This window comes from Euphorbia lathyris, chromosome 5 (genome assembly GCF_963576675.1).
Source record: "Euphorbia lathyris chromosome 5, ddEupLath1.1, whole genome shotgun sequence".
In the NCBI taxonomy this organism is placed as follows: Eukaryota; Viridiplantae; Streptophyta; class Magnoliopsida; order Malpighiales; family Euphorbiaceae; genus Euphorbia; species Euphorbia lathyris.
In genome coordinates, this window is record NC_088914.1 from 63832126 (window position 1) to 63854339 (window position 22214).

At 35.6% G+C, this 22214-nt stretch overlaps 2 protein-coding genes across 3 annotated transcripts; one reads left to right on the plus strand and one right to left on the minus strand.

Annotated features, from left to right (window-relative positions):
- The first annotated feature begins 10014 nt into the window (after positions 1-10014).
- Positions 10015-17926, plus strand: LOC136228898 (nucleobase-ascorbate transporter 11). 2 transcript variants are annotated; one of them, XR_010688881.1, is made up of 10 exons: positions 10015-11021; positions 11822-11919; positions 12023-12193; positions 12626-12726; positions 14247-14382; positions 14570-14620; positions 14707-14994; positions 15556-15790; positions 16357-16765; positions 16932-17067. XR_010688881.1 is itself a non-coding variant. In XM_066017389.1 (10 exons), the coding sequence occupies exons 1-10, from the start codon at positions 10352-10354 to the stop codon at positions 17622-17624; spliced, it is 2253 nt and encodes a 750-aa protein (XP_065873461.1). In that variant the 5' UTR covers positions 10022-10351; the 3' UTR covers positions 17625-17926. The 2 variants fall into 2 exon arrangements, 1 of the variants encoding a protein (XP_065873461.1); XM_066017389.1 differs by lacking the exon at positions 16357-16765 and adding an exon at positions 17403-17926 and having other exon boundaries at positions 10022-11021; positions 16932-17212.
- Positions 17927-17940: 14 nt separating this feature from the next.
- LOC136228897 (putative U-box domain-containing protein 50) lies at positions 17941-21996 on the minus strand. Its single transcript, XM_066017388.1, has 8 exons — positions 21513-21996; positions 21314-21426; positions 21116-21243; positions 20608-21031; positions 19713-19853; positions 19080-19619; positions 18313-18996; positions 17941-18218 (listed from the first exon to the last, which is right to left on the minus strand). Exons 1-8 carry the CDS (start codon positions 21682-21684, stop codon positions 18021-18023), a joined length of 2400 nt encoding a protein of 799 aa, XP_065873460.1. The 5' UTR covers positions 21685-21996; the 3' UTR covers positions 17941-18020.
- Between the last annotated feature and the right edge of the window lie 218 nt (positions 21997-22214).

The following is a 22214-nucleotide window of genomic DNA, read 5'->3' on the forward strand; positions in this document are numbered from 1 at the left end:
TGGTAACACCTGGATTATCGAAAATCGTTCTTTCATGAATATGGGGTAGTACTTAAATTAGATTATGATAATTGGATGGGCAAACTCATGTTGTCATAAACTAATGGGCAAAATGGTTGGGATTAATATGAATGACATATTAGTTACTAATGTGGTTAGTAACCCAATAACCTAGGAATCACATTCGAGATGTGATTGATTGCATGAATCTACCTAACAAATGGGACTAGCTTGTTGGCTAAAGTCAAGGCGAAATCTCAGGAGTTAGGATCCTAGCTCACTAAAGGATTTGTGAAATTCTTCGAATTAATATGGAGGGTTATTAATTTGGCAAAATAGTGGGAGCAATCTGAAATAAATTAAAAGGCCTATAATTTTAGATTGTTATACTTTAAAGCAAATGAATGACATACGTTTACTCTTTCTCACTCTCAGGTTTTGTTTAAACACACACTCTTAAAATCATGACTAAAACCAATCTGCAAAACATTCTTACCGATAACAAACTAAATGGTTCAAACTTCACCGACTGGTTTCGCAACCTCAAAATTGTTTTGAAGTTCGAGAAAATTGGGTATGTACTTGATACATCGATACCCCCTGTCCCTGAAGATGATGCTCCTATCGAGGAAATTGATGCTTACCAGAAGTACAAGGCTGATGACGATCATGCCGGATGCATCATACTTGCATCGATGACATCGGAATTACAAAGGCAACATGAGGATATGAATGCCTATTCCATCATCATGCACCTAAAGGAATTGTTTGGGAAACAAACCAGGTGCGAACGCTACGAGATATCCAAGCTGTTATATCATTGTAGGATGCAAGAGGGCACATCAGTCATGACACATTGTGTCAAGATGATTGGCTACATTACCAAACTTTCTAGTATTGGATTTGCGATGGATAACGAATTAAGTGTTGACTTAATTCTTCAATCCCTCCCAGAAAGTTATTCACAGTTCATTATGAACTATCAGATGAATGACTTGCAAACCTCTCTTGAAGAGCTTGCAAACATGCTCAAGTCAGTTGAGCCCAATATGAAGAAAGACAAGACCATACCGGCTCTTGTAATTGAGGGATCGAAGAAAAAGAAAGGGAATTTTCCCAATCCTAAACATCCCAAGAAAGGTAAGAAAGATGTGTCCAAGGGAAAGGAAGTGAAGAAGCCCAAAGGAGAATGCCACTTCTGTGGTAAAGATGGGCATTGGAAGAGAAACTGCAAGGAGTATCTAGCCACCCTCAAGAAGGGAAAAGGCGGTGCTTCTACATCTGATATGTTTTATATTGAAATAAATACAGTTTCATTGTCTGAATCTTGGGTACTTGATACCGGATGTGGATCTCATATTTGTACAAATATGCAGGAGCTAAAACAGACTAAGGAACTTAAGAAAAGAAGCATAAACTTGCGAGTGGGAAATGGAGCAAGAGTTGCCACCCTCGCAATTGGAGATTATGTTTTATTTTTTCCCTCTGGGCTTGTAATAGAATTAAGGAATTGTTTATACGTTCCTGAGATGTCTCGTAATATTATTTCTATTAGCCGTATTGTTGACGACGGTTTTCATATTTCAATAAAGAACAATAGTTGCAATTTTTATAAAGATTCGATCTTTTATTTTTCAGGAATATCACAAAATGGGATTTATGTGTTAGATGATAAAACTCCTGTTTTTGCAATTGATACCAAAAGACATAAGATAGATAATTCAACTTACTTGTGGCATTGTCGTTTAGGCCATATAAACAAGAGACGCATGCTAAAGCTACATTCAGATGGGCTTATAGATCCAATCGATTCCGAATCATTGGAAACATGTGAATCATGTTTAAAAGGTAAAATGACAAAGACACCCTTTAGCAATAAAGGTGAGCGTGTATCAGACACTCTAGGACTCATTCATTCAGATGTATGCGGTCCTATGTCCGTCCAAGCAAGAGGAGGATTCAGATACTTCATAAGCTTCATAGATGACCATACTCGATATGGTTACATCTACTTGATGAGGCACAAATCAGAAGCTTTTGACAAGTTCATGCTTCAAGAATGAAGTGGAAAATCAATTAGGAAAGAAAATAAAGACGCTTCGATCCGATCGAGGTGGCGAATATCTTTCAGATGATTTTCTGAATTATCTAACTGAATGTGGGATATGCTCACAATGGACATCTCCCTATACACCACAACACAATGGTGTATCCGAGAGGAGAAACCGTACCCTATTAGATATGGTACGATCCATGATGAGCATGGCCTTACTTCCAAAATCGTTCTGGGGCTATGCCTTAGAAACTGCCCTCTTCACCCTGAACCGAGTACCAACTAAATCCGCTAGTTCCACACCATATGAATTGTTCATTGGTAGGAAACCTGTGTTCTCATTTATGAGAGTATGGGGTTGTTCAGCATATGTCAAACGCATAGCGTCCGACAAATTAGATTCTAAATCTGATAAATGTTTCTTCATTGGATATCCCAAAGAAACCATGGGGTATTACTTCTATCATCCAGATGATCAGAAAGTGATAGTATCCAGATACGCAACCTTCTTAGAGAAAGAGTTTCTCGAAGAAACACAAAAGGGAAGCGTGATCGAACTCGACGAAGTTCAAGAGGAAGAAACACCGACTGAAACAACAGAAGCGGTTGAGGTACCCGAAGAAGTCCCATTAGATGAGACTCCAGTGGCACCTATTCATAGATCACGAAGAGTTCGTGAACTCCCAGTTAGATATGGTTTTCTAGTGGGAGATGATAACGAGGTTCCCGTGTTAGACGACGAACCCGAAAACTACGAAGAGGCTCTTACTAGTCCAGATTCTAAAGCATGGCTTGAAGCCATGGATTCTGAAATGGATTCCATGTATACTAACCAAGTGTGGACTTTGGTTGATCCACCCGAAGGGATAATTCCCATTGGGTGCAGGTGGATCTTCAAAAAGAAGACTGACATGGATGGAAAGGTTAGCACCTACAAGGCTAGGTTGGTAGCGAAAGGATATCGTCAGAAACACGGTGTTGATTATGACGAAACCTTCTCTCCTGTTGCTATGTCCAAATCAATCAGAATCATGCTTGCTATTGCTGCTCACTACGATTATGAGATTTGGCAAATGGATGTGAAAACAGCTTTCCTAAATGGAAACCTGCTTGAGGATGTATACATGATGCAGCCTGAAGGTTTCATATCAAAGGATGCAAATAAAGTTTGCAAACTTCAGAGATCCATTTATGGACTCAAGCAAGCATCTAGAAGCTGGAACAAGTGTTTTGACGAAACCATAAAACAATTTGGTTTCGAACAAAATTGTGAAGAAGCTTGCATTTACAAGAAAGCAAGTGGGAGCTCTATAGCATTTCTCATATTATATGTGGACGATATACTGTTAATGGGAAATGACATTGCTCTATTACAATCGGTGAAAGTATGGTTATCTGGTAACTTCTCAATGAAAGACCTTGGTGAAGCAGCTTATATACTTGGTATAAAGATCTATAGAGATAGATCGCGAAGACTGCTTGGTCTTTCATAGGCTACATACATTGAAAAGGTGCTAAATCGGTTTAGCATGCTTGAATCGAAATGAGGTAACTTACCCATGGTACATGGAGTAAAGTTAAACAATCATCAATGTCCTAAAACTGATGATGACAAACGACGCATGGCTGTAGTCCCGTACGCCAGCGCGATCAGTTCGATTATGTATGCTATGCTATGCACTAGACCTGACGTAGCGTTCGCGTTATCTGTAATGAGTCGTTACCAAGGGAATCTGGGAGACGAGCATTGGATTGCCGTCAAGAACATTCTTAAGTACTTGAGAAGGACTAAAGACATGTTCCTAGTGTACGGAGAAGGAGATCTGAAAATTGAAGGATTTTCAGACGCTAGTCATCTCACAGATGAGAATGATTTTAAATCCCAATCAGGATACCTGTTTATCTTGAATGGGGGCGCGGTCAGTTGGAAAAGTTCCAAGTAGGGAAGCGTAGCTTTCTCTACGACCGAGTCAGAGTACATCGCTGCTGCGGAAGCAGCAAAGGAAGCAGTTTGGATTAGAAAGTTCATTACAGAACTAGGAGTGGTGCCTGACATTGTCAATCCCATTACTCTGTACTGTGATAACAATGGAGCCATTGCGCAAGCAAAGGAACCACGGTCTCATAATGCATCCAAGCACTACCTAAAGCGATACCACATCATTAGAGAGATTGTGGCTAGAGGAGATGTGAGAATAGAAAGAGTACCTACAGAGGACAACGTTGCAGATCCGTTGACAAAGACTTTAACCCAGAAAGTACATGATCGTCATTTAACTTCTACTGGGATAAGTTTTAGAAACAATTGGCTTTAGTCCAAGTGGGAGTATGTTGGGGTTTAGTGTCCTATAGACAATTGTTGCAGGATACAAACTTAATGTAAATGAATTGTTCTTTATGTCATTTGTTTTAATGAGATATATGTTTTATAACTATATAAAGGCAATCCTTTTTAAGCACTAAATAAAGTCTAATAAAAGGAAATCCGTAAGTTTGTTTAAAGTGATTATAAAGTGTTCATACAAGCATGAAGTGAGACAAAACTTTATAATAAACTAATAAACTTAAAACCACCCCAAGTCAAGTGATATGTTTAGGATTGATATATCACTGTTGAGACTTGTATGTAACAATGTCTTCTGTCCGACAGAAAGCTGATCTCACAAGCTTCATATATATAGATATCTGGACAGTTACATAGATCCGATGAAACGTCGTTCATTAGGATTGGGGATCCTATTTGAGATAACAGGATGGGTAGATTCTTCCTTGTCACCTGTTCATCTCATTGGTATTAATAGGTATAACTAATCCTCAGACTCAAAGGAATGTTAATTGGTCATCATGAATTACTGAATGTGAGACTTTGATCCTGTGGTCCCACGATCCTTAACAGAGATGACTCTGGGGTGTGAACTGCAAAGGTTGGGTGTCATCGGAGGTAATGTCAGGGTAGTTATACATTGGATTGAGCATTTATCACTCCCGATTAATGGGAGATACATCCAAGGATCGCTTGTGGAAGACTCGACTCTAAATCCTTGCAAGGTGATAGCTTAAGAGTAGAAATACAGATTTCACTTAACCTATCTATTTGAGTTGACTCGGCCTGTACAAGTAAAATGAACGTCTCGCTATATGTGATTTGACATCACCCATAGTCATAAGATTCAGTTCAAGGATGTAGTTGATAAAGGATCGAATTATACTGTAACTAATACGGAAGGGTTAACGACAGAATCAACCTGTTTTCTTAACGGACTCTGGGGGAATGATTACAGACTTGCCAATAACATACTCAGTACATCATTCCGTTATGCGAGGATTAAATATAATTCTTGAAGAAATTAATTTAATAGTTGCATACGGCCAGAAGTAGTAAGAACCTAATGGATCACACATAAGACTTGGAACCAAAAGAGAGATGGATGTCATTAATAGATGGAAGCCCAAATGAGCCCAGTAAGGCCCATTTAATTAGGGGTGGCCGAAATTTGTATATAGTAAGTAAGGAATTATTTTAATTCCCTTCATCCTAATTTGATTAGGTTTGTGAATTAAATTAATTAAGAGAGATAATTAAATTAGAAGTTTTAATTAGATTAATATACTCCTATTATTATCCAATTAGGTTATTTATTATTATCCTAAATATATTAGATATATTATAAGATAATAATTAGGAATCCTATTCCGAATTGAATTCCTATTAAGTAACCTATTCCTATCTAACTAGGGTTTAGATACAAGTTATTATATATACCCCCATAATGTGTGAATTTCGACCAAGCCTATCCCCTCCCCTTATTGTGATTTTCGAAATCTACATTAAGAGAGAGAAAGTGAATTCGCATCTCCTAGTTCGTGGACAAGAATTCATACGGCTTCCGTCAATTGATTAATCTCATTCATCTCCTTTTCTCTTTGATCTTGTGTTGGTTAATTAGAGGCAATCTATTTTGGTTGCATCTCATAAGGGTTGATTCTAACTTAACCTCACCGTGTTATACTTCGTGCTTGGGAACTCGGAAAAGAATTGTGGGCGCTTCTTTAACAACGGTAGATTGTTCATCGAAAGGTATTCCTTCTTATCCCTCTTTATATGAAATAACGATTAACGGATTCTGTGGTTAAAAGGAAATAGGCTAAAATTTTTATATTTCCGCTGCTATACCTTAACTTTAATTTCCAACACAATCATGATAGCTTGGAATTTAAAAGATGCACGTCGTCACTTACTCTATCTTGACTTATAATTTTATCTTTTTTCAAAACATAATCCCTTTTTCTTTTTTCTTTTTCCTTATTTATTTATTATTATCATAAAATTACATCATGTGCCAAAATTTTAAAATATATGTAAGTATTTTATAATTGCATCTCTAATGGTTATATCACACAGTTGACACTCATTCAATAAATTTCATTCTATTAATATATCATCTCAAATAGTTGAACTTTAGGACAATCACCTTTTTTAGTTTAATTTTTTTAACAAAACAATCAATTTATATATTAATACCGGTAATTTAATAATTAATAAACTCTTTTTTTAATCAAAGAATATCAATACTCCATTAACCAAATTGGAGCTTCAAAAAAATGAAAGATGTTAGCATTGGTCCGGGCATGTCGTGCAACGACATGTGCCATCCCGTTCGCTAACCTCGAAGCAAATGACACTTTATAATCGCATATGTTTGAAAGAATCTGCCTGCTGTCTTGTATAATACTTCCAAACTCGGATAAGTCTTCTGAACTCAAATTGACTCCAATAACCACTGTCAGAGCATCGCATTCGAAGATCACATTGCTGCAATTGAGTGAGATAGCCCATAACATTGCCTCCCTAAGTGCTAGTGCTTCGACAATGCGTGGTTCCACATAAAATTCAGCAGTTCACTTCGACATCCCATGAAGGTTCCGTCAGAGCTTCTGATTATAGCTCCCGTACCACTTAGAGCATCTCTAATGGTTGGAGGGTTGCACACCCTCCAACCATTCCACATCACCAATTTCTTACAATATCCTCTTCAAAACACTTTCTATCAAAAATACACTCTAGTGGTTAGTCATTCTCCCTACTATTCAATGGGTCCCACATATATATTTATTTATTTTTAATTAATTAACTTATTTTGTAATGCATAAAAAATATACATTTGGAAAAAATGAACAAATTAAATACATTAAATTATCTGTATTTATTATCAGAATTTATTTTTTAAAAATAAATAATATTAGAAAATATTGGGAATTGATGTGGTTTCTCTTTGAATTAAAATAAATGTATTTATCAGAATTTTTAAAAAATATAAATTAGAAAATAAAAAGTTTTACGGAAATCAAATTAAGTTACCATGAATATATTGTAACAAAAAAGAAAAAGTATGTTGTATATAATGGTTTATTGTTTTAACAAATATAAAATAATTCCTCCTAATTTATTAAAATAAAAATAATTTGCTTTGTTATAGAAAAAGGAGTGGTGGGCCCAAGACACAACCAATTTTTTCATGTAGAATTCAAAGAATCACTCGCCAATTTTGTAATTGAAAGTCACCATTTCTATAATACAGTATGCGTGTATTTCACTATCTCAAGTGCAAGTGACATTTCCCTTTTGCTCAATTTTGCCAAGATTCAGCGAGTCTCTAGACTTTGGAGACCTTCTTCATGGCAGCTCTAGTGGTTGGAAGTGTCCACCAAATTACAAATTGGTCCTTTTTGCAACCACTAGAGCTGCTCTTACTGCTTCAGCGGGGAAGAGAGCACCATCATAGTTGCATTTAATCCATCCACGAGCAGGTTTGTTCCAACGCAACGTAGCAGCAACAGGACGGTGACTGATCATTCTTGGTCTATTCAGCGACTGTTTCCAATTTGTAAGAACCTTCTCTCTATCTGGATCGCAGGGATTGGTAATGTTACGTTTCCTTCCCACACGACCTGGTTCCGGCTTCCCCAGATTGTCCACAGCGTCATTGCAACTTCACAAGAGAATTCTGCTGGTTTAGAACTAAATAATCATGGTCAAAAATTCCCGGATCAGTCGCCATTTGATTCCAGCACTCTTGTGCATACACACACTCAACAAACACGTGATAGTCATGTTCCACATTGTTATGGCATAAAGGACATGTGATCGGACCATCAATTCTCCTAGCCACAAGACGATTTCGTGTTGCCAAGCAACCGGTAATCAGTTTCCACATAAATGCTTTAACCTTTGGCGGAATTAACAAAGCCCATAGCCTTTTCCATCCCTCATGCGGCATACCGCAGTGGCCAATTTGTTCCAGTGCTTTATAACCCGATTTACAGGAATGTCGACCATCCCTAGTATAGTGCCAACATCACTGGTCTTCCACCATTCTAACCGGCGCCACCATCAGCCCATAACCGATGCCTCCTCAGCTGTCATCCACTCTACTAATTTCCCTCTATCCTAAAGTCGAGTTCCAAGAATAAAAAGGTCTGCCACAACAACGTCCTCTTGACCCACACGAACAGGCAACTGAACACGGAAAGGCGCAACCTGCCCCACCCACGGGTCCCTCCACACTGAAATTGACTTTTCATCCCCAATTCTCCATCTGATTCCCAAGTTAAGAACGATTTTTTATCGCCACACACTCTCCCAAATAAAACTAGGATTATTGCCTAAGTTAGAGGATAAGAAAGATCCCATAGAGAAATATTTAGATTTAAAGAGCTTACTAACCAGTGTGTGGGGATTGGTAATCAGCCTTTATCCCTGTTTGTCCAATAATGCCAAATTAAAATTGTGAAGATCCCGGAATCCAAGACGTTCTTCACCTTTGCTAAGTACAAGTCTGGTCTAATCAAACCAATTAATATTCTTCCCCTCTTCCAGTTTCATACCTATGAATTCATAATCCTTTGTAATTCCATACACAAAGATTTTGGCAACGTTCCTTTTTATATCTTAAAAATTAAGATTTGGTTCCTTTTGGAAAAATTAAGATTTGACCAAATTATACCATAAATATATTAGTTAGTTTATCCGCCATTAGATTATAGAGAGAGGATAAATCTAACGATGAGTTAAAATTAATATCATCAAAATCGATCATAAACTCTTAAACATTAAGAGCATCTCCAACCCTCACCAAATGAGGGTTGGAAATGCCTTTTTAGTGGTGGTTGGCTTCTCCAACCACCACTAAATTTCTATGCCATTTTGGCATAGAAATGCAAAATCAACCAATTTTGGTTGATTTTGCTTTCCACCAAAATTTATTTTGGTGGAAATTAATAATTTAATATAAATATATATATTATTTTAATTCAAATTATGTTTTATGAATTATTTAATTTAGTTAAATATTATTTAATTTTTTTTCATTTTATATTTTATAGTTAAATTTATTATTAATGATTTAAAATTAAATAATATTGTTTTCTTATTTTTAATTAATTTTTTTAATATAGATTATTGATGATAATAATAATATATGTAAAAAATAATAAAAGTGTTATATAAAATAGAATAAAGTGGAAAATATTATTTTTAGTGCAATAAATGGTGTAGTGGGTTGGAGAAAAAATAGGATTTGATATTTAGAAAATAGAAAATGAAAATAGAGATAGCGTAATGGGTTGGAGATGACCTAAATAAAAGACACTATTTTTATTCGATATTCTGTTTGGTGACACTAAACTTCAAAACTGTTTGTTATTAATAATTAGAAACACTAACACAGTCAATGCTTATAATACTTCAATATCAAGAAACTAAAATGGGATCATCACTAATCAATTTATTTAATTAATTTTCATATAAAAAGGAACCTTTTTATCTTTTTAATTAAAGTCTTTTTTTTAGAAAAAGGGAAACAAAGAAATAACAAAAAAAAATTACCGGATAAAAGAATATAAATATTTTTTTTTATGTCTTCTTTCTTCTGATTTGTGTAATGTGTATCTGCAGACTGCTGTATGTAGAGTCTGAATGACACATCTTTCCACCTTGTCCAAATGTGAACTCAGCTGCCAGTGAGGTTATTCCAGTAATTTTACACTGTCTGAAAACAACTTCAGACCAGAAATAAGAATTCTTATGCTAAAAGATGCTACCTTTTTAGATTATTTTGCACTTGCTCACTCTTACTCACTACTTACTCACCCATCCATTGAAGCCTTAAAGCTGCATTAAATTAGCAATTACCGTTAATTAATTATTTCCTCACTTGTTTCTTTTCTTTGCTTCTACTCTACACTTTAATTTTTGAGCTTTTACTCCAGTTTTTGGCTTCTATTTGAGAAAGAGCTGCAATGGAAACTGGGTCGAGCTCAAAAACTGCGGGGAAGTCAGAGCGGCGAAAAGAAAGATCTAACATTGCTACCAAACTAGGCTCTATGCTGCCGAAGATAGACCCTTTTGTGCCTAGAACTGATCATAATCCAAGAGAGTTGAGATCTTGGGCAAAGAAAACTGGTTTTGTCTCCACTTTTTCTAGTGAAACTACCACCAGCCACAGCGGCAAGGTTGATTCCAGCACTGAAATTAATTTGAACAAGAATGGCGGGTCTTCCCCCAAAATCGAAATCGACCCGGTTCTTGGTCGGACCAGGCCTGATAGAGGATCAGAAATTGAGCAGGAAATGGGTCCTCCTGTGTCTAGGCCAGGTAATTGGTTCAGGAATGCAACTGATAGGAACTTGGGGTTCAGAGATGAGAACAAGAAGAGGAGAATTGGAGAGGGACCTGTTGTTGGAGCTAAGGATGAAGAAGTAAATGTTGCGTTAAAGGGAAATGGAAATGGGATGGGACACGAAATTCCTGTAACTGCTCCAATTTTGCAGCAAAAGAAAGAAGAAGAGGAAGAAAATGCTGGAAGGCATTTTGGCATTGATATATATCCAGGTGGGGAGGAAAATGCTGGTGGAGGGTGGCATACACAGAGTGGAATGAGAATTGGACTCAGAGATAATCCTGGTTTTGGTTAGTATATTTTCTGTATCCATTGTCTCCTCTATTAATGGATGCTTCTTTAATAGTGTTAAATATTCCACATTGCTAAATTGAGAAGCATAGACATTCCTTAATTGGAAATCTATGTAGCTACTTAACTATGTGTGAGGCAATTCTCCTCGTTTGAGGTAGGTTTTGGGGTACTTTTTGGGTGAGTTACAACTTTGTTTATAAGGGTATCACGTTCATGGTTCAATGTTGATCCCGCTGATATTAGCACCAAATGAATTGAGCGTGAGGCTGTGTTACCACACTATATTCCTCCTTAATATATGAGGCAATATGAGGAGGTACTTTTGGGCGAGTTAGGCCTTTGTTTACCAATATTTATATCATTCAAGTTTTCTTCTCTACATTTGAGAAATTCGCAAAAGTATGGTCTAGTTACAGTATATGAGACATCCAAGGTGTTTGATTCTATTACTATGTTTTTCATTCAACATATATCTTTGTTTTTATAGTTCTATCTATCAGTTGACTGATCAAAAAGTGCATTCAATGTCTATAGCTGTCCTTCTAGGGATGGAAGTTGCCAAGTCTAGCTAATTTATCTTTTGAGCTTAATTACCTTCATGTTTAAGCTGAAGTTGTAGAAGTTTTGCATTTCTCCCATTTAGCAGGTTGCAGAGCTACAGATTGTAGTGCATTTTCCAGGATTAATAGGATTCCTTATGTCTTATAGTGTGATTTTTGTTTGCTTGGTTTCTCATGAGTTCTCCAGAAGTCAATTCTTTGCTCTGATCAACACACTTTTCCCCTCTTTTTTGCAGTGCCACTTCTATATTATGGCCTACAACATTATTTGTCACTAGCTGGCTCACTGATTTTCATCCCCTTGATCATCGTACCCGCCATGGGAGGAACAGATGTACTATAGATACTTGTGAAATTTTCGATCTTTTATGCACTTAAAGAAGATATTTGACCAGGTTTTTTCTTTGATCTTTCATGTTTTGCATAAATTATTACAGAAAGATACCGCGACAGTGATTTCTACAATGTTACTTATCTCTGGCATCACAACAATACTCCATTCATACTTTGGTACCCGACTTCCATTAGTCCAAGGGAGTTCATTTGTTTATTTGGCACCAGCATTAGTTATCATGAATGCTACAGAGTATCGGAATCTCTCAGAACATGTAAGTTGATTGTGATGAAAAAGAAATCTTGGAGTGTTATATCTTTAAGTTTTAAGCCTGTTTAGCTTCAGTAGATACTCCATTGGTCCCATAGAAATATACTTACTTTCTCTTTTCACCTGTTTCAAATTAAAATCCACTTTTCTTTCTAAGGTATATATAGTTATTTTCTTAGATTTCTAATGGATAATAGCATAAAAAGCAACATAAATTTGGCAGATTATAACCAATAGGTTCAAATTAACTTTTGTGGTGAAAAATGATAAAAAAAAGTTGGATTTTTAGATTTCTGGTGATTATTAATTCTTCTGCTGCTTCTTTTGCCTATTTCAATCATCAGGGGATTTTGCACTCCATGATAAAGTTATTCTATTTTTCATTTCCTGAACGGCTTAAATCTTTCAGTTAAATCATGAAATTTTTTAACTGCAGAAATTCAAACACATAATGAGGGAGCTCCAGGGGGCAATCATTGTTGGATCTATATTCCAAAGCTTCTTGGGATTTAGTGGCTTAATGTGTCTTATTTTAAGGTGAGCAAAGATACTGCCTTTAATGTTCCTTATTTTGAGCTTGTCCAAAGATACTGATACTTTTCTTGTTACACATTGCATCCATAAAATTTGATGTTGTTGAACAAAAAACAGCTCTTACTCTAAATAATATAGAGCAAGACTTAAATGAGAATGATAATATATGAAGAAGCTTCTAACAAAAAACTCTTGGTTGGGTCAATTGATTATTGTTACAAAGATAATTCCACAGTTCACATTAATAATTAGAGTTGTTAACAAGTTTTAGCAACCTATCTTTCCTTCATTAATTGATAATTGATACAACCTCTTCAATTATCCTCTTATTATTAGTCAAAGCTAAACAACTTCTTAGAATTTATCTGACAATAGCGTTGAAAACTAGAAAAACACCAATTTAAATCAACAAAGACACAAACTCAGTTTATCTATTATATATTCTGATCCGTCATGTTATTCTCTACTTGTATTAGAAAAACCAAATATATGTGAAATCAATCTTCTAATTAGCCATCAATCTTTAATAAATCAAATAATGACGTCTTTCTTCAATGAATCAACATAATAATCTCAAGAAACTGCAGATGATATACATCTAACTGAAAAAAAGAGAGAATAAACCTGATTAGATTTTCACTATTGAAATGCAATGAACTGTCCTTCAAATAGAATTAAAAGTTCAGTTACTCATCTTGAGAGAAAATAAAAGTAAAATAGACAACTTGTTTGATATCCCACTTATGGCTCCTTATATATGTGACGCAATCCTTGTCCTTTGAGGTACATTTTGGGGTGAGTTAGGCCTTTTTGTTTATAGAAATCAAAAGAAAATAATACCTCTTATAGCAAAATAAGGAAGAAGCCTATAAAGAATCCTACTAAATCAAAATCTCTTAAAATAAATCAGTAAAGATTTTGACAATAAGGCATAACAGCCTACATATATAACTTGGCAGATCCTGACATATAAGGCACCTTATGGGATGAAAGCTTGTGCCGCAAATTGAACACAAGTCATGTGAGGATATGAACACGGCCTATGGATGAAAGGGTTTTAAGGCTCAAACTCCAGCATTTTCTCTTTAACCTTCCAAATTAACCCTCTAATAGAAGACATAGTTAGAATTTCTAAATTAAACACAAGTTCATTGTAAAAGCATAAGCAAATAACAATAATATGACCGATAAATACTCTATCAATATGTATACCACATTTTTGATAATACATGCATAGTTGCATTCAATAGCTCTTTCTACATTAATTCTAGCTTCAAAATTGAGAGCTGAATAAGAAGATTTTTGTTTTAATGCTTGATAATGTTTCTTACAGTAAATTGAAAGATGATAGACTAATGAAGAAGCTTTATCTACATGCTCTATTAAATTGGTGTTTCTTTTTCTTTTTCCTTTTCCTTTTTTTTTGTCTTTTTTAATGAAAGCAAACAAAGCATTGCCAAAAAGCACAATTAATATTAAGAACATATCATGTAATCCTTTCCTGTTATAATAATGTCTTGCAGATTGATAAATCCTGTTGTCGTTGCACCAACTATTGCTGCAGTAGGTTTAGCATTTTTTAGTTATGGTTTTCCCCAAGCTGGTAGTTGTGTGGAAATTAGCATTCCTTCGATACTATTGGTTCTTATATTCACTCTGGTAAGTGATAGTTCTGGAATATTACTCAATCTGACTGTAAAGTTTTTATTTTTTGGTTTTAATAAGTATATTTAGCCACAAATAAGTCATACCCCTGCAACAATTTATACTAGTTCATTAAACTTTTGTTGTAGTTCATTCAATGGTTTAGAAAATTGTTCACTATTCATGTTTCATCCTTTCGTAGTATCTTCGAGGAATATCCATCTTTGGGCATCGGTTATTCCAAATTTATGCGGTATGTTTCTATGATTAGCTTTTCTATTAACTGTGATGAATTGTCATCACTTTGTTAATCTTGGTGAGTTTGAATGGTTAGTGCAGGTCCCCCTGAGTGTGATGATTACATGGACGTATGCTTTCTTTCTGACAGCTGGTGGAGCATATAACTATAGTGGATGCAGCAGTGACATACCCACTTCAAACATTTTAATCGATGCATGTAGAAAGCATGCATATACAATGCAGCATTGCAGGACTGACGTTTCTAATGCATGGAGAACTTCTGCATGGGTCCGGATTCCCTACCCTCTACAGTGGGGTGCCCCCATATTCCACTTTAGGACTTCCTTGATCATGATAATTGTGTCACTGGTGGCCTCAGTTGATTCGGTTGGTAGCTTCTGTTACAAATGTATCAACATTCTTTTTTTTTTTTTTTTTTTTTGAGAACAATATCAACATTCAATAACAAAAAAAAGTTCTATGCTTTTTACGAAAAAAAATCTGTTTTCATGTCTTTTTCTTCCAAATTTTTCTTTATCTTCGAGCTTCTCAATATAGTGCCCTATTATTCAAAAGTTACAAATAGCCATAATAAAGAGGAAAGGGATGCTTCTTTAACTTCATTTTCTATCATTTTAATCTGCACTAGCAAAATCATTTAACTGAAATTTTCTTTCATTGAGGTCACTGCTATTGCATCTGAATTATAGGAATAATATCCATGTAAATGTTTTTGAAGTCAGCTAAATCTCTACAAACAATATACATAACGAACTAGTTTATGATGAGTTTTAAGAGAGAATTTTTTCATTGGGTCTTTTTGTTTATTTGTGTAAATTGAAGTTTGATCATCATGCCAAAATATGTTGATAGGTTTAATGACAACGGGCCATTGAAAATCCAGAGAAATATAATAGTGACTCTGATATAAATGTGCAAATGCTACAGGTTGGAACATACCACACCACATCGTTGCTAATTAATTCAAAGCCTCCAACCCCAGGAATTGTGAGCAGAGGAATTGCATTGGAGGGCTTCTGCAGTATTTTGGCTGGTCTTTGGGGTTCAGGCACTGGTTCCTCCACCTTGACAGAAAACATGCACACCATCAATATAACAAAGGTGGCTAGTCGAAAGGCTGTCATCTTTGGAGCAGTTTTTTTGATCCTCTTCTCTTTTGTAGGTAAACTCCTTCAACTTCTTGAAACAATTACACAGGAAATATATATATATACACTAATGTTAAACTGAGTGAAATCTCAATCCTTTGAAGTTGATTGTTCATTGTTAGGTTGAAACCACCAAACCACTTGAAGTAAACTGTATTTGACAGTTCAGTTATTGACAAGGTAACAGTTCGCAATTTTGGTTTTGTTTCCCACCAAAAGAAACTGAACCAAATTGTAACCATTGTAGGCACACTATTAATTAATAGTGATTTGATAGTGGCTTTACGATTGATTGATGTTTGAAATCTCACTAATATAGCAGAAAAACCTATGAAAAAAAGTTCTTTTTCTCTAAATAAAAGAAAGCCAAAACATCAATACTTTTCACAACAAATCCTTCTTTATCTGCAAACAGAAAAGACTTTAATAGTAAATGTATTTTTTTGATATTTGAAATTAACAAGAAAAACAAGTTAGTCATGGGTGGTGAAGGGTAAAGATAGAACTAAACTAAGGCCACATTCTAGGAAACTGAAAAAATAGTAGTAAAAATCCGAAAAGGGAATATTGCTGGTGCCAGGTGGTATGCATTCTGGAGCAGCAGCAGAGGCTTCAGCTTTTCAGGAGAAGTAGGGTTGCAGAGAGTCAACAGACATGAAAGAGTTAGTCATCCAAGAAATTGTGCCAATGTACATCCATGTTTATCATCTCCTTTCATGGATGGAAGCTGAAAGGTGTAGCTGCAAGTTAGATCTGGAAATTGATACTAGACTACTGAGTTGTAGCTTGGTTAAGTAGGATGTATGTCTTGAATTCTCAGGTTATGTTTGCAAGTTGAAATGAAAATGTTTTCCTTCCAAGTTTGTGGGAATTTAGCGATCTAGAAGCCTATAGCATCCTTTCAGATACGTTCTAAGTCATCAAATTTCTGCATATGCGCATAGAAGCTATGGACCCTGCATGTGAACTTGTTTGTCAAACTAATTAAGGTGAATCCAACTGCTCTTTATGATTTGATACCAAAGAGAATGTCCAAAAGTACCCAATAGCTGATTGGTTATGCATTAAATATACGCTGTTATAAACTATTTTGTATCAAGTACTTAAGCTCCTTCCATGTTGTAAGTAATTATATGTTAAATTTGTGTCGAACAGGAAAAATAGGTGCTATTCTTGCGTCTATACCACTGGCATTAGCTGCTGCCATACTTTGCTTCATGTGGGGCCTTATTGTCGCACTGGGTCTCTCGACTTTGCAGTACAGTCAAACAGCAAGTTTTAGAAATATTGCAATAGTAGGTGTCTCATTGTTCCTCGGCATGTCAATTCCTGCCTATTTTCAGCAGTATCAACCTGTATCTAGTTTAATCCTACCAAGCTATTTCATTCCCTTTTCGGCAGCATCCAGTGGACCAGTTCACACCAGCAGTAAACAAGTATGTCCCTGCAAAATTTTCTTTTCTAGTCAATTTGCATGTTGCAAATGCATTATATGAAATTTCCTTTTTTTTTTTTTGTTTTGTTTTGTTTTAATCCAATTACGCATTTGCTGTTCTCTTTTTCTCTGCTTTTTTCTCTGGTAAGTGATCGATAGTCTGATTTCTCATTTCTTTCTGTATGCATCAGTTTGACTTTGCAATAAATGCACTTGTGTCCTTGAACATGGTGGTGACTCTCTTGGTAGCATTTGTGCTTGATAACACGGTTCCTGGTACCCGACAAGAGAGAGGAGTGTATATATGGTCACATCCTGAAGACTTGGCTACTGATCCAAATTTACACGCAGGTTATGCATTGCCAAGTAAAGTTTCCCCGTTCTTCTGTTGTTCAAGATGTCTGCGTACATAAAATTATATTTTCGAAAATGCTTTATTGCATGACCTTTAACAGAGAGCTGCATATGCTTATTATGGGTAGTGAAGTTCCTTCTTAGGATTAGATACTGCTTTCTCATAATGGGATCATGGAGTTTAGAAATGATGCAGCTTATACATAGTATAGCAATAGTATTGTATTTTCATACATCACAAAATTAGTGACTATTTTTTGTGTGAATAGTCAAAAATTCATTGTATTGTTGCCAAGGAATTGCAATTATACAAATCTATCTGCCTAAATGTACAAAGTTATGCATAAAAGCTTAAGTTGAACCTGGTTTTGCTTGTTAAACAGAAAGGAAGAATGATAATGACCTTTATTGTAGCAACTATTCGTAAACCAGAACATAAATACATTATGCAGATATTATGAAGTAACAGTTGATTTCTTGTTATGCCATTCTTGGATGAGAGAACGAAGAGTGTGATTAGGGATGAGTAGTGTGTGCTTAATCCTTAAGTTAGTCATGGGAGAAGTTTCCCTTCCCATCTTTAACCATTCTTCTATGGCTTCTAACTCATAAGAAAATCCATCTGCTGCTACATGTGGATTCATCATTACTTCCTGCATCCAACATTATTACATCACTACATTATTAGTACATGATTCTTTCGAATGTTCTTTCCGATCTGAATGCAGAAAGCAGGGATAGAGTTACCTTATATATAGGGCAAATGAAAATACCAGGTACTTCACTCGGGTGTTCATTGTCACCGCTTTCTGCAACAACAGCTTCAAACCCACCTTTAGCAACTATTTCACTCGCTTTTTTCCTTGCCTCTTCAACCTCTTCCATTACTTTCTCTACACTGCAAAATGTAGTGTTTATGCATTTCATTGCTATCCCAACAAGTTCCTCTGCCAAATCCAATGGCCATTGTCCTGCTGTCTCATCCAGACCATTTCCATCCATTTCCATTGATTCTTCAACAAGCCCACCCCAATTTTTCCCAGTTAAAAGATGCAGTAGTAGAACTCCGAAAGCCCGAATATCGACCTGCAAATCGATTCTTTCACCATAGCCTGGAGTAAGCCCAAACCCACTTATCTTAGCAACGAGATTGCGGTCCAAGAGAATGTTGGATGTGCTCAAGTTGCCGTGTATAATGGGTTTGGGCTTAGCCAAGTGTAGATAGGTCAGGCCTGAACATATCTCGTGGGCTATTCGGATCCGATCATGCCACTGGAGAGCCTGTTTTCTTTTTCTGTGGACCCTTTGAGAGGAAAGTAACTCCCTTAAGCTTCCATTGTGCATATATTCCAAAATTATGCATTTTTGCTCAGAGCAGAAGCCAACTATGGCAGCCAGATGTGGGTGTCTAATGTTGCTGAGGACCTTGACCTGTATTTCAAAGTTCAATTTCAGCTAAATAGCCTTTATTTAGTCAAAAACTGGCATAGAGTGATGTGCATTATTAGTATTACCTTGCAAAGAAAATCTTCTTGAGATAAACTATTATCAGAATTCAGCATTTTGATTGCAACTGTCAAATTATGAAGACGTCCTTTATATACATTCGTCAAATCACCTCCGGATTTCAATCTCAGGCTCTCTGAAAAACCATCCGTAGCCAATCTGATATCCTCTGTACTGTACTTCCTATAACCACAAGTTAGTTCATTGGATTTTGATGCCATTCCTATTGCATCTTTTTCTTTACAGAACTCGATTCTACGTTGAAGAATATCTCTTTGTCGACGTAATTCTTCTATCTCCCTCACCATTTCTGCTCTTGCAGTCACTGCCTTCTCTAATTGAGTCTCCCCATGTGATCTTCCCAATGCTGATATATGGAGCTTGCTTGAGAGCTCCGATTGGAGTTCAACAAGTGACTTTAGCCTACTTTTGTTTTCTGCAACATCATTCATCATTTCTTGAATTTGTTCCATCTCATTTTCCAATCTTTTCGTCATCTCTATTCGATTTTCTACCTCTTCTTTTATCTTATCTTCAAGTTCCTCCGCCTGAAAACACATTGAATAATTCCTATCACAAGGAACCAAACAAATTATAGTGAAAAAACCAGTAAAGTCTAAAAGAAAAGTCATATATATTACCCTGCTATTGCACAAATTGATTGCCCATTCAGCTTTTGCAGATCTTTCTGCATTGATTTTAGCCTCTTCATTCTTGGTCCGGATTATTTTCTGCGCATCATCTATTCTACTTCTCATATTTTCCATTTTTGCTGCCACACTCTAGCTTGTTACAAAATGTTACCATTAGTAAACATTATACTAAGTTCAGTAAAATTTCAAATTTTCACACAAGAAATTGGAGAGGAAAATGAGATAGGAGGAAAGTTCAAAGAGAAAAGAGAAGAATACAGAAACCCCTGGACAGAATGGGGAAAAACTAACACAATACTATTGATAAACTAGCATCCAAACATCCCTATATCTATCAACCTCCATAGTCTATACTGTCAAGAAACTTCCAAGAATGTCATGACAAGCCTATACAGTTCAAAATGATTAAGGGCCAGGCCACTTGCTCAAAAATATCTGCCACAAATTTACCTTTGAGTGAAACTGAGTTTCAAGGAGGGAAGGAAGAAGGTTAATCCCAACTAGGTTGGCACCAACCAAGCAACTAAACTCCGACCAAGAAACCAAAAAACTTTATTAAAAAGAAAAAAAAAAAGAAAAGTACAATACAATCAAGGCAAAGGTCTACTTAACAAAGCGAAAATACTCTGTCCTATTTGCATCTCTAAACACGGTATTAGAGCAAAAATAAGGAAAAGAGTTCCACCAACAGTCAGAAGTAGCTGTGACTCTACCACAAATTTACTGAGAAAAGATGGTTAAGAAAGAAAATTTTCATTGTTTCAAAGTTAAGTTGACCATTTGAGCTTAGACATTTTACATAATTTTCTCATTTTGGACTGATAATATCCAAATTTTCTTTCTGGGAACAAAATCTGCAGAAAACATCTGTGATATTGCTTACCAAGTTAGCATCAGTTCCTTCGGGCAAGCCTCCTTCCAACGAAACAGACTGCAAAATATCAGCCTCTTCCTCGCAGATCTCTTCATTCAAGTTCAAAGACATCAGATGGTCATAGTAATTTTGCATCTCTAGATAACAATTTTCCCACTGATTTTCCAAATGGAGCAAGTCTTGACCTTTAGGCGAGGCAGGAAGACGATGAGAGCTCCTTCCGAAAGAATTATTTTCATTAAACATCTTCCCTAGCCAGCTTTTTATGTTACCCCTCTTTGAAATAGATAGTCCTTGATCATCCCCAATCATTGTTTCTTCATTTTCTCCTTTGAGGAACACCAATTTTCCTCCACATATTATGAAAAATTCACAAAAACTGGGTTTATGCTGATGGATGTAGAATGATCCACTGATTGCATTCTTTGATCTCCTATATACAGAAATATAAAAATAAACATCAACAAACAAAATTCAGACTATAAATTAAGAGAAAAATATTGAATTCCATACATACCATGATGAAGACTTGAAGAATGTTAATCCCATGACTAACTTGGTTATCTTGTGTGTTGAGATTAATTGTACTATGAGTTTATGAATAGGTTCATCTGATTTCTCAACCTGCAGAATCTCAGCCTTGACCTGTAATCATGAAAAATTATCAGAAGAAAAGAATGGAATTGAATTGAATTGGAATAAAGCAAAGCTTTACCTTTCCACAGAAAGCTATATACTTGGAAAGCAACTTTTCAATCTTTTCTTTCTCATAATTCCTAAGAAGTTGCAGCTTCTCTTCACTCACAGAGCTTGCCGGCAGCTTCCCAACTGAAGATTAAACAGAAAGGGTTTTAATTTCCCCAAAAAAGGGGGAAAATGTGATGATAGATGGATTAGATAGAAGTAGAACTTACAAGGGGTGTAAACAAAATCATTAGAAATGTTAGTATAAGTGATATGAAGAATGAGAATGGAGATTGGATATGGTTTCCATTTCTTAAGTGTCCAATCCAAAGTCTTGAACCCATCTTGTAAATCATTTCCAACAACAACATAAACCTTCTCCATCTCTGCAACACTATCCATTAATTCTTGACCTTAATCAAAGACCTCTGCTCTCTCTCACCTAATTAACAACCCACTAATTCTAATCACATGATGATATCATTCAATCAAGGCAAGGAAACTCAATCCGAGTTGAAAAAATTGGGCAAAATGTAGTAGTTAGAAGTTTTTAAAAGAGAAGGGAGAGAAGGGGTTTGACTTTTTGTATAACAAGAGAGAAGGGCGGCATGTTTGGATTTTCTGTGATATGGATCTTTGATTATATCTGTTTGTTTCAATCTTTTGGTTTTGTTTAGGAATTATCCATTTTTTCTTTGATGTTTCCTCCTACATATTTTCACTCCTGGATTCATTCATCAATCCAATAATACAAATACAAATTTAATTTTACTTTTTTTCCCCTTTTGATTGGCATAAAAGTCTTTTTTTACTGTTGATGTTCTCAAAAATTATAAATTTAATTCTTAACTTGTTATTTTCAAACATTTGACTTTCTGACATATTTTTTTCAAATATTGAATCATTAGAAGTCTACTTTCATCACAAAGTTC

Excerpts from the sequence above, each read along its gene's own strand:
- LOC136228898 (XM_066017389.1), top strand. The coding sequence starts at position 10,352 with ATGGAAACTGGGTCGAGCTCAAAAACTGCGGGGAAGTCAGAGCGGCGA. Across the intron at positions 12,194-12,625 it reads ATCGGAATCTCTCAGAACAT|AAATTCAAACACATAATGAG; the intron begins GTAAGTTGATTG and ends TTTTAACTGCAG. Across the intron at positions 14,383-14,569 it reads TGGTTCTTATATTCACTCTG|TATCTTCGAGGAATATCCAT; the intron begins GTAAGTGATAGT and ends ATCCTTTCGTAG.
- LOC136228897 (XM_066017388.1), bottom strand. The coding sequence starts at position 21,684 with ATGGATAGTGTTGCAGAGATGGAGAAGGTTTATGTTGTTGTTGGAAAT. Across the intron at positions 21,244-21,313 it reads ATATAGCTTTCTGTGGAAAG|GTCAAGGCTGAGATTCTGCA; the intron begins GTAAAGCTTTGC and ends TCATGATTACAG. Across the intron at positions 21,032-21,115 it reads TTCTTCAAGTCTTCATCATG|GAGATCAAAGAATGCAATCA; the intron begins GTATGTATGGAA and ends TTCTGTATATAG.